Raw genomic sequence first — 12,919 nt, forward strand, 5'->3', positions numbered from 1 at the left:
CCCCGCTCTCCCCCTGCTCCCCGCTCTCCCCCGCTCCCCGCTCTCCCCCGCTCCCCCCCTGCTCCCCCCCGCTTTCCCCTGCTCCCCGCTCTCTCCCTGCTCCACGCTCTCCCCCTGCTCCACGCTCTCCCCCTGCTCCCCGCTCTCCCCCTGCTCCCCGCTCTCTCCCTGCTCCCGCTCTCCCCCTGCTCCCCGCTCTCCCCCTGCTCCCCGCACTCCTCCCTGCTCCCCGCTCTCCCCCTGCCTCCCCGCTCTCCCCTGCTCCCCGCACTCTCCCTGCTCCCCGCATCTCCCCCTGCTCCCCGCACTCTCCCTGCTCCCCGCTCTCCCCGCTCTCGCACTGCTCCCCGCTCTCGCCCTGCTCCCCGCTCTCCCTCTGCTCCCCGAACTCTCCCCTGCTCCCCGCTCTCCCCCTGCTCCCCGCTCTCCCCCTGCACCCCGCACTCTCCCTCCTCCCTCCCTGCTACCCGCTCTCTCCCTGCTCCCCGCGCTCACACCCTGCACCCAGCGCTCTCCCTGCTCCCCGCACTCTCCCTGCTCCCCGCACTCTCCCTGCTCCCCGCTCTCCCCTGCTCCCCGCTCTCCCCCTGCTCCCCCCTCTCCCCCTGCACTCTCCCTGCTCCCCGCTCTCTCCCTGCTCCCCCGCTCACACCCTGCTCCCCGCTCTCCCCCTGCTCCCTCTCCCCTTGCTGCCCGCTCTCCCCGCTCCCCGCTCTCCCCCTGGGCCCCGCTCCCCGCTCTCCCCCTGGTCCCCGCTCTCTCCTCCTGGGCCCCGCTCTCTCCCCCTGGGCCCCACTCTCTCCCCCTGGGCCCCGCTCTCTCCTCCTGCTCCCCACTCTCTCCCCCTGCTCCCCGCTCTCCTCGCACTCTCCCTGCTGTCTCCCCGCTGCTCTCCGCTCTCCCCCAGCTCTCCCCCTGCACCCCGCTCTCCCCCTGCACCCCGCTCTACGCTCTTCCCCCCGCTCCCTGCACTCTCCCTGCTCCCCGCTCTCCTCCGCTCCCCGCTCTCTCCCTGCTCCCCCCCTGCTCTCTGCTCCCCGCTCTCCCCCTGCACCCCGCTCTACGCTCTTCCCCCGCTCCCTGCTCTCTCCCTGCTCCCCGCTCTCCCCTGCTCCCCGCTCTCTCCCTGCTCCCCGCTTTCCCCTGCTCCCCGCTCTCCCCCTGCTCCCCGCTCTCCCCCTGCTCCCCGCTCTCTCCCTGCTCCCCGCTTTCCCCTGCTCCCCGCTCTCCCCCTGCTCCCCGCTCTCTCCCTGCTCCCCGCTCTCCCCTGCTCCCGCTCTCTTCCTGCTCCCGCTTTACCCTGCTCCCCGCTCTCTCCCTGCTCCCGCTCTCCCCCTGCTCCCCGCTTTCCCCTGCTCCCCGCACTCCCCTGCTCCACGCTCTCCCCCTGCTCCACGCTCTCCCCCTGCTCCACGCTCTCCCCTGCTCCACGCTCTCCCCCTGCTCCCCGCTCTCTCCCTGCTCCCGCACTCTCCCTGCGCCCCGCTCTCCCCTGCTCCCCGCACTCCCCCTGCTCCCCGCACTCCCCCTGCTCCCGCTCTCTCCCTGCTCCCCGCTCTCCCCTGCTCCCCGCTCTCCCCCTGCTCCCCGCACTCCCCCTGCTCCCCGCACTCTGCCCCTGCTCCCCGCACTCTCACCCTGCTCCCCTGCTCCCCGCTCTCCCCTGCTCCCCGCTCTCCCCCTGCTCCCCGCTCTCCCCCTGCTCCCACCCTCCCCCTGCTCCCCGCTCTCCCCCGCTCTCCCCTGCTCCCGCACTCTCCCTGCTCCCCGCACTCTCGCTGCGCCCCGCACTCTCCCTGCTCCCCGCACTCTCCCTGCTCCCCGCACTCTCCCTGCTCCCCGCTCTCCCCCTGCTCCCCGCTCTCCCCCTGCTCCCCGCACTCTCCCTGCTCCCTCCTCCCCGCTCTCCCCCTGCTCCCCGCTCTCTCCCCCTGGGCTCCGCTCTCTCCCCCTGCTCCCCGCACTCTCCCTGCTCCCCGCTCTCCTCCTGCTCCCACTCTCCCCCTGCTCCCCGCTCTCTCCCCTTGCTCCCCGCTCACTCTCCTTCTGCTCCCCGCACTCTCCCTGCTGTCTCCCCGCTCTCCGCCTGCTCTCCCTTGCTCTCCGCTCTCTCCCCCTGCACCCCGCTCTCCCCTGCTCCCACTGCACCTTGCTCTCTCCTCCTGCTCCCCGCTCTCTCCTCCTGCTACCCCCTGTCCTCCTGCTCCCCGTTCTCCCCGCCTCTCCCCCTGCTCCCCACTCTCCCCCTGCTCCCCGCTCAGCCCCTGCTCTCTTCCCACTCTCTTCCTGCTCCCCGCGCTGTCCCCCTGCTCTCTCCCTGCTCCCCACTCTCCCCTGCTCCCCACTGTCTCCCCGCGCTCCCCCTGGTCCCCGCGCTCTCCCTCTCCCTCCTGGTGCTTTCCGTCTCCCTGTTCTCCGATCTCCCTTTCCCTGTTGTCTCTTGGGAAGGTCCTTCCTGCTTATCCCCTTATTTCCACTCTCTTGTATTTTGCTACAATCATTTTTGATCCATGGCTGATTAAGTCAAGAAGCAGAATTCAGAAGTTACGGGGGAAAATACTAGCTCCTGCTGGTTTGAACAGGAGGCTTCAGGCTTGTTGGAGCAGGGACTCAGTTTGACTTAATGGAGTGTGTGTGTGTGTGTGTGTGTGTGTGTGTGTGTGTGAATGGGCCCAAAAGGCTGTGCTCTGCTCGGTAACAGGTGGCGATTGGATCTGATCCCAGTGCAATGATTTGCAGAGTCCCAAGAGTTTCATTTGTCTGCGAGCAGCTGAGAGGCAATGTCCTGCTCTCTTTCCTCTGTGTTTCCCTGCAGAAATCCTGTGGGTGCTGTATGTCTGACAGAGTACCTGAGTGAATCTATCTACAGGAAAGCCAGTAAAGGCTGAAAATAAAGAGCAGAGCTTGTTACCCTCTCTCCGGAAAGACCGTGGCTGCTGCACTTCTGAACACTGAATGGACCAGTCTGCAGTGAAGACCCTTCTGGGCTGAGGACAGAGACTTTAACCTGCAGCTTGCTGTGAAGGAAGGTGTGCTAAAAACCATCCTCTGAAACAAAGACTCTTTTTCCTTTCACCTATTAGTTTTACCCCTCTCCTCCCCTCTGTGTCTGTCTGTCTTGTGGCTGTGTCGAGGGTGGGGGGCAAGTTAAAGTGGGGAGCAAGTTAAAGTGGGGAGCATGTTAAAGTGGGGAATTATGAAGTTCTTGTTATAAATAAACAATAAATGTGTTTACATTTACAAACCTGGTGACTGTAATTACTGGGCAGCCAAAGGTCAAAGTCTTTCGGTATTTTTCTAAGAATTATTGATTAATTCCCATCAATCTTGGACAAGGGGGGCTCGAATTGACCGCACACTAGCCCAGGGTTGTAACACTCTCTCTGTTCCCCAATCTCATACAATCATAGAACAAACAGTGCAGAAGGAGGCCATTCGCCCCATCGAGTCCGCACCGGCTCTTGGAAAGAGCATCCTACCCAAGATCCACACCTCCACCCTATCCCCATAACCCAGTAACCCCACCCAACACTAAGGGCAATTTTGGACACTAAGGGCAATGTATCATGGCCAATCCACCTAACCTGCACATCTTTGGACTGTGGGAGGAAACCGGAACACCCGGAGGAAACCCACGCAGACACAGGGAGAACGTGCAGACTCCGCACAGACAGTGACCCAAGCCAGGAATCGAACCTGGGACCCTGGAGCTGTGAGGCAGCAGTACCGCTCCTTCTCCCTGTTCTCCGATCGCTCTCTCCCTGTTCTCCGATCTCTTTCTCCCTGTTCTCTGATCGCTCTCTCTCCCTATTCTCCGATCGCTCTCTCCCTGTTCTCCGATCTCTCGCTCCCTGTTCTCCGATCGCTCTCTCCCTGTTCCCCGATCTCTCTCTCCCTGTCCTCCGATCTCCCTCTCCCCCGATCTCTCTCTTCCTGTTCTCTGATCTCCCTCTCTCCGGGCTCCGATCTCCATGTTCTCCGATCACCCTGTTCTCCGATCGCTCTCTGTCTCCCTGTTCTCCGATCGCTCTCTCTCCCTGTTCTCCGGTCGCTCTCTCTCCCTGTTCTCCGATCGCTCTCTGTCTCCCTGTTCTCCGATCGCTCTCTCTCCCTGTTCCCCGATCGCTCTCTCTCCCTGTTCCCCGATCGCTCTCTCTCCCTGTTCTCCGATCGCTCTCTCTCCCTGTTCCCCGATCTCCCTGTTCTCCGATCGCTCACTCTCTCTGTTCTCCGATCGCTCACTGTCCCTCTTCTCCGATCACTCACTCTACCTGTTCTCCGATCTTCCTCTCCGTTCCCTGATCGCTCTCTCTCCCTGTTCCCCGATCTTCCTCTCCCTGTTCCCCGATCGCTCTCGCTCCCTATTCCCCGATCTTCCTCTCCCTGTTCTCCGATCGCTCTCTCTCCCTCTCCTCTTTATCTTTCTTTTCACCTTTCACATATGTACTTCCATAATGTAAATAGGTCCAGATCATTCTCTGATAATTCTTTATTCAAACACAGTTATCGCTTCATAATCTTTTATTGTGCTGAATGTTCTGACCTGTCTGTAGCTTCCAGTGCAGTGTCTTGTTTCCAGTCTCTCTTCTTCTCTAAGGAACTCCTGCTGCTTGCATCCCTGTTGCGTCTGCAATGCACTCATAGCAGTGAGAGCGATACACTGTCGGAATGGCGCTTCCCTCAATACATGTACTTCACCCACTAGAACCCCATTGGGCACCCTGTCACTGGATCACAATTGGGCACCGTGTCCCTGATCCCCATTGGGCACCGTGTCACTGGATCCCATTGGGCACCGTGTCCCTGATCCCCATTGGGCACCGTGTCACTGGATCCCCATTGGGCACCGTGTCACTGGATCCCATTGGGCACCGTGTCCCTGATCCCCATTGGGCACCGTGTCACTGGATCCCCATTGGGCACCGTGTCACTGGATCCCCATTGGGCACCGTGTCCCTGATCCCCATTGGGCACCGTGTCACTGGATCCCCATTGGGCATTGTGTCACTGGATCCCCATTGGACACCATGTCACTGGATCCCCATTGGACAGTGTCCCTGATCCCCATTGGACACCCTGTCAATGGCTCCCCATTGGACACCGTGTCACTGGATCCCCATTGGGCATTGTGTCACTGGATCCCCATTGGGCATTGTGTCACTGGATCCCCATTGGGCACCGTGTCCCTGATCCCCATTGGGCACCGTGTCCCTGATCCTCATTGGACACCCTGTCACTGGATCCCCATTGGGCATCCTGTCACTGATCCCCATTGGACACCCTGTCACTGGATCCCCATTGGGCACCGTGTCCCTGATCCCCATTGGGCACCGTGTCCCTGATCCCCATTGGGCACCGTGTCACTGGATCCCCATTGGGCATTGTGTCACTGGATCCCCATTGGTCACCATGTCACTGGAACCCCATTGGACAGGGTCCCTGATCCCCATTGGACACCCTGTCACTGATCCCCATTGGGCATCGTGTCACTGGATCCCCATTGGACACCGTGTCACTGGATCCCCATTGGACACCGTGTCACTGGATCCCCATTGGACACCGTGTCACTGGATCCCCATTGGGCATCGTGTCACTGGATCCCCATTGGACACCGTGTCACTGGATCCCCATTGGACACCGTGTCACTGGATCACCATTGGGCACCGTGTCACTGGATCCCCATTGGGCACCGTGTCACTGGATCCCCATTGGAAACCGTGTCACTGGATCCCAATTAGACACCGTGTCACTGGATCCCCATTGGACACCGTGTCACTGGCTCCCTATTGGACACCCTGTCACTGGATCCCCATTGGACACCCTGTCACTGGATCCCCATTGGACACCCTGTCACTGATCCTCATTGGACACCCTGTCACTGATCCCCATTGGACACCGTGTCACTGGTCCCCATTGGACAACGTGTCACTGATCCCCATTGGGCACCGTGTCAATGATCCTCATTGGACACCCTGTCACTGATCCTCATTGGACACCGTGTCACTGATCCTTATTGGACACCCTGTCACTGGATCACCATTGGGCACCGTGTCACTGGATCCCCATTGGACACCCTGTCACTGGATCCCCATTGGGCACCGTGTCAATGATCCCCATTGGGCACCGTGTCACTGATCCTTATTGGACACCCTGTCACTAATCCTCATTGGACACCCTGTCACTGATCCCTCATTGGACACCGTGTCACTGGTCCCCATTGGACACCCTGTCACTGGTCCCCATTGGGTACCCTGTCACTGGATCCCCATTGGACACCCTGTCACTGATCCTCATTGGACACGCTGTCACTGTTCCTCATTGGACACCCTGTCACTGATGCTCATTGGGCACCGTGTCACTGATTCCCATTGGGCACCCTGTCACTGATCCTCATTGGGCACCATGTCATAAGAACACAAGAACATAAGAACTAGGAGCAGGAGTAGGCCATCTGGCCCCTCGAGCCTGCTCCGCCATTCAATGAGTTCATGGCTGATCTTTTGTGGACTCAGCTCCACTTTCCGGCCCGAACACCATAACCCTTAATCCCTTTATTCTTCAAAAAACTATCTATCTTTACCTTAAAAACATGTAATGAAGGAGCCTCAACTGCTTCACTGGGCAAGGAATTCCATAGATTCACAACCCTTTGGGTGAAGAAGTTCCTCCTAAACTCAGTCCTAAATCTACTTCCCCTTATTTTGAGGCTATGTCTCCTAGTTCTGCTGTCACCCGCCAGTGGAAACAACCTGCCCGCATCTATCCTATCTATTCCCTTCATAATTTTATATGTTTCTATAAGATCCCCCCTCATCCTTCTAAATTCCAACGAGTACAGTCCCAGTCTACTCAACCTCTCCTCATAATCCAACCCCTTCAGCTCTGGGATTAACCTAGTGAATCTCCTCTGCACACCCTCCAGCGCCAGTACGTCCTTTCTCAAGTGTCACTGATCCTTATTGGACACCCTGTCACTGTTCCTCATTGGGCACCGTGTCACTGATCCTTATTGGACACCCTGTCACTGATGCTCATTGGGCACCGTGTCCCTGATTCCCATTGGGCACCCTGTCACTGGATCCCCATTGGGCACCGTGTCACTGGATCCCCATTGGGCACCGTGTCAATGATCCCCATTGGGGACTGTGTCACTGATCCCCATTGGGGACTGTGTCAATGATCCCCATTGGGCACCCTGTCACTGATCCTCATTGGGCACCGTGTCACTGGATCCCCATTGGGCACCGTGTCAATGATCCCCATTGGGGACTGTGTCACTGATCCCCATTGGGGACTGTGTCAATGATCCCCATTGGGCACCCTGTCACTGATCCTCATTGGGCACCGTGTCACTGATCCTCATTGGGCACCGTGTCACTGGTCCCCATTGGGCACCCTGTCACTGGATCCCCATTGGACACCGTGTCACTAATCCCCATTGGACACCGTGTCACTGGTCCCCATTGGGCACCGTGTCACTGATCCTCATTGGACACCCTGTCACTGATCCTCATTGGGCACCGTGTCACTGGATCCCCATTGGACACCGTGTCACTGATCCTCATTGGGCACCGTGTCACTGGATCCCCATTGGACACCGTGTCACTGATCCCCATTGGGCACCGTGTCCCTGATCCCCATTGGGCACCGTGTCACTGATCCTCATTGGGCACCGTGTCACTGATCCCCATTGGGCACCCTGTCACTGATCCTCATTGGGCACCGTGTCCCTGATCCCCATTGGGCACCGTGTCACTGATCCCCATTGGACACCGTGTCACTGGGTCCCCATTGGACATCGTGTCCATGATCCTCATTGGACACCGTGTCACTGGATCCCCATTGGGCACCGTGTCACTGATCCTCATTGGGCACCGTGTCCCTGATCCTCATTGGGCATCGTATCACTGGATCCCCATTGGACATCGTGTCACTGATCCTCATTGGACACCGTGTCACTGATCCCCATTGGGCACCGTGTCACTGATCCTCATTGGACACCGTGTCACTGATCCTCATTGGGCACCGTGTCCCTGATCCTCATTGGGCATCGTGTCACTGGATCCCCATTGGACATCGTGTCACTGATCCTCATTGGACACCGTGTCACTGATCCCCATTGGGCACCGTGTCACTGGATCCCCATTAGACACCCTGTCACTGGATCCCCATTGGGCACCGTGTCACTGATCCCCATTGGGCACCGTGTCACTGGATCCCCATTGGACGCCGTGTCACTGATCCTCATTGGGCACCGTGTCACTGGATACCCATTGGGCACAGTGTCACTGATCCCCATTGGGCACAGTGTCACTGATCCCCATTGGGCACCGTGTCACTGGATCCCCATTGGGCATCGTGTCACTGATCCTCATTGGGCACCGTGTCACTGGATACCCATTGGGCATCGTGTCACTGATCCTCATTGGGCACCGTGTCACTGGATCCCCATTGGGCATCGTGTCACTGATCCTCATTGGGCACCGTGTCACTGGATACCCATTGGGCAACGTGTCCCTGATCCTCATTGGGCATCGTGTCCCTGGATCCCCATTGGGCACCGTGTCACTGATCCCCATTGGACACCCTGTCACTGATCCTTATTGGACACCCTGTCACTGATCCTCATTGGGCACCGTGTCACTGATCCTCATTGGGCACCGTGTCACTGATCCCCATTGGGCACCGTGTCACTGATCCTCATTGGGCACCGTGTCACTGGATCCCCATTGGACACCCTGTCACTGATCCCCATTGGGCACCGTGTCACTGATCCCCACTGGACACCCTGTCACTGGTCCCCATTGGGCACCGTGTCACTAATCCCCATTGGACACCCTGTCACTGGTCCCCATTGGGCACCGTGTCACTGATCCTCATTGGACACCCTGTCACTGATCCTCATTGGGCACCGTATCACTGATCCCCATTGGACACCCTGTCACTGATCCCCATTGGACACCGTGTCACTAATCCCCATTGGGCACCGTGTCACTGGATCCCCATTGGACACCCTGTCACTGATCCCCATTGGACACCGTGTCACTAATCCCCATTGGGCACCGTGTCACTGGATCCCCATTGGGCACCGTGTCACTGATCCCCATTGGACACCCTGTCACTGGATCCCCATTGGGCACCGTGTCACTGATCCCCATTGGACACCCTGTCACTGATCCCCATTGGACACCGTGTCACTGATCCCCATTGGGCACCCTGTCACTGGATCCCCATTGGACGCCGTGTCACTAGATCCCCATTGGACACCGTGTCACTGATCCCCACTGGACACCCTGTCACTGGATCCCCATTGGACGCCGTGTCACTAGATCCCCATTGGACACCGTGTCACTGGATCCCCATTGGACACTGTGTCACTGGATCCCCATTGGACACTCTGTCACTGGATCCCCATTGGGCACCGTCACTGGATCCCTGTTGGGCACCGTGTCACTGTATCCCCATTGGGCACCCTGTCACTGGATCCCCATTGGACACCCTGTCACTGGATCCCCATTGGACACCCTGTCACTGGATCCCCATTGGACACCCTGTCACTGGATCCCCATTTGACACCCCGTCACTGGATCCCCATTGGACACCCTGTCACTGGATCCCCATTGGGCACCCTGTCACTGGATCCCCATTGGGCACCCTGTCACTGGATCCCCATTGGGCACCGTGTCACTGACCCCCATCAGCCCCATGTGTTCAGATGTGACCGTGCACATTATCCGGCAGGTTCACCCAGTCATAGATTATCATAGAATTTACAGTGCAGAAGAAGGCCATTCGGCCCATCAAGTCTGCACCGGCTCTTGGAAAGAGCACCCTACCCAAGCTCAACACCTCCACCCTATCCCCATAACCCAGTAACCCCACCCAACACTAAGGGCAATTTTGGACACCAAGGGATATTCATCATGGCCAATCCACCTAACCCGCACATCTTTGGACTGTGGGAGGAAACCGGAGCACCCGGAGGAAACCCACGCACACACGGGGAGGATGTGCAGACTCCGCACAGACAGTGACCCAAGCCGGAATCGAACCTGGGACCCTGGAGCTGTGAAGCAATTGTGCTATCCACAATGCTACAGTGCTGCCCAGACAGTTCCAGGCTGTCTGCTGTGGATATGAATTCAGATCACTCACACTGGAATCTCTGGCACTTGTTGCAGTTAATGGCTGGCTGTCCTCCTGATGGAACCCGCATACCAATGAATGAATGACTCAATTAATCAATTAGATTTGCAGACTGGTAAGATCTTGCTAAATGTCATTGCTAATACCTTAAACACAGCAGCCAGACCCAAAGTGGAGGCAGGAGATTTATTTGAGTAGCTCCTTTGAAGAATAGTCAGGATTCACCATCCCATAATGGAGCAATATCTGTGTGCATTTGGTGAAATAAACTGAGTGACGTCAACAAGGAGGATAGAGAGAGGAGAGGTGAGGAGAAGATGAATGGAGGGGGGGGGGGAATCAGTCCTGATGGAGAGCATGGGACTAAGAGGAGTTAGAAATCTGAGAGTATTTCTAATAATGAGTCCGGTCGGATTGACAGGGCTGGGAATACAGGTCTATGGAATGCTTTCCATGATCTCTGAGTGTCAGTGATCGGAAGCAGGGAGGCGGGGAAGCGGACCTTGGCATTTGAGGTTCTCCTTTCCTAGCATTCGGAATCTGCAGAAGTTACAGACTCGAGAATCCATCGGTTCATTTCAATGCACAGCCTGGCAAATCCACCGCTCAAAGGGCAGGGAATCCAATCGCTGTCAAGGAGAGGGCAACATCTACCTGCATCTTCTTCCGAGTACTGAAGCTTGGGATCGGGCATTTGATCCAGATTCATAGTTGGCAGAGGCGGAGGAGAAATCTTCTCCTGCAAAAAAAACAAATGACAATTGGAAAGGATCAATGAGCAACGAGGACACTGAACAGAGATCACAGTGAGCGGGGATGGGAATGGGGGCTAGAGGGGGAGGGGGAGACAGTCTATAGAATACAGGGCAGACGTTTGAAAGACACACCATTCAACAAACAAAATTCCCAATGTGAGGACTGTACCTGGGAAAATGCTGGAGGTGTCGCTGGTCGTTTCCTGGCCTCACGCGCTGCCAGCCGATAATGAGGCTTGCAATAGAATTTCCCTGCAAAGTAATAGTTGTGGTTCACCAGGTTAAAATAGCTCAGAAACGTACCCGAACATTCACAGCACCGTAACAGGGAAGCACTCACTCAGTAACCGGGAAACACTCACAGTAACCGGGAAATACTCACTCAGTAACCGGGAAACACTCACAGTAACCGGGAAACATTCACTCACGGTAATCGGGAAACTCTCACTCACAGTAACCGGGAAACTATCACTCACAGTAACTGTAAAACACTCACAGTAATCAGGAAACACACACAGTAACCAGGAAACACTCACAGTAACCGGGAAACACTCACAGTAACCGGGAAACACTCACTCACGGTAACTGGGAAACACTCACAGTAACCGGGAAACACTCACAGTAACCGGGAAACTCTCACTCACAGTAACCGGGAAACACTCACAGTAACCGGGAAACACTCACTCACAGTAACCGGGAAACACTCACTCACAGTAACCGGGAAACACTCACAGTAACCGGGAAACACTCACAGTAACTGGGAAACACTCACAGTAACCGGGAAACACTCACAGTAACCGGGAAACACTCACAGTAACCGGGAAACTCTCACTCACAGTAACCGGGAAACTCTCACTCACAGTAACCGGGAAACACTCACAGTAACCGGGAAACACTCACTCACAGTAACCGGGAAACACTGACTCACAGTAACCGGGAAACACTCACTCAGTAACCGGGAAACACTCACTCACAGTAACCGGGAAACTCTCACTCACAGTAACCGGGAAACACTCACAGTAACCGGGAAACACTCACTCACAGTAACCGGGAAACTCTCACTCACAGTAACCGGGAAACACTCACAGTAACCGGGAAACACTCACTCACAGTAACCGGGAAACACTGACTCACAGTAACCGGGAAACACTCACAGTAACCGGGAAATACTCACTCAGTAACCGGGAAACACTCACAGTAACCGGGAAACACTCACTCACGGTAATCGGGAAACTCTCACTCACAGTAACCGGGAAACTATCACTCACAGTAACTGTAAAACACTCACAGTAATCGGGAAACACTCACTCACGGTAACCGGGAAACACTCACAGTAACCGGGAAACACTCACAGTAACCGGGAAACACTCACTCACAGTAACCGGGAAACACTCACAGTAACCGGGAAACACTCACAGTAACCGGGAAACACTCACAGTAACCGGGAAACACTCACTCACGGTAACCGGGAAACACTCACAGTAACCGGGAAACACTCACAGTAACCGGGAAACACTCACTCACAGTAACCGGGAAACACTCACAGTAACCGGGAAACACTCACAGTAACCGGGAAACACTCACTCACAGTAACCGGGAAACACTCACTCACAGTAACCGGGAAACACTCACTCACAGTAACCGGGAAACACTCACTCACAGTAACCGGGAAACACTCACAGTAACCGGGAAACACTCACTAACGGTAACCGGGAAACACTCACTCATGGTAACCGGGAAACACTCTCAGTAACCGGGAAACACTCACAGTAACCGGGAAACACTCACAGTAACCGGGAAACACTCACAGTAACCGGGAAACACTCACAGTAACCGGGAAACACTCACAGTAACCGGGAAACACTCAGTCACAGTAACCGGGAAACACTCACTCACAGTAACCGGGAAACACTCACTCACAGTAACCGGGAAACACTCACTCACAGTAACCGGGAAACACTCACTCACAGTAACCGGGAAACACTCACTCACAGTAACCGGGAAACACTCACTCACAG

General features: G+C 56.6%; 1 protein-coding gene across 1 annotated transcript in view; it reads right to left on the bottom strand.

The window, feature by feature from the left end:
* Positions 1-10,318: 10,318 nt before the first annotated feature.
* LOC119954781 (F-actin-monooxygenase MICAL3-like) overlaps positions 10,319-12,919 on the bottom strand; it is a 194,071-nt gene continuing 191,470 nt past the window's right edge. Inside the window, exons 30-31 of the mRNA XM_038780321.1 lie at positions 11,071-11,153; positions 10,319-10,885 (exon numbers count right to left, since the gene is read on the bottom strand). Of these exons, the coding sequence (XP_038636249.1) occupies positions 10,673-10,885; positions 11,071-11,153 (296 nt within the window). The 3' untranslated portion in view covers positions 10,319-10,672. The remainder of the gene's footprint in view (positions 10,886-11,070; positions 11,154-12,919) is intronic.

This window comes from Scyliorhinus canicula, chromosome 20 (assembly GCF_902713615.1).
Source record: "Scyliorhinus canicula chromosome 20, sScyCan1.1, whole genome shotgun sequence".
NCBI lineage: Eukaryota > Metazoa > Chordata > Chondrichthyes > Carcharhiniformes > Scyliorhinidae > Scyliorhinus > Scyliorhinus canicula.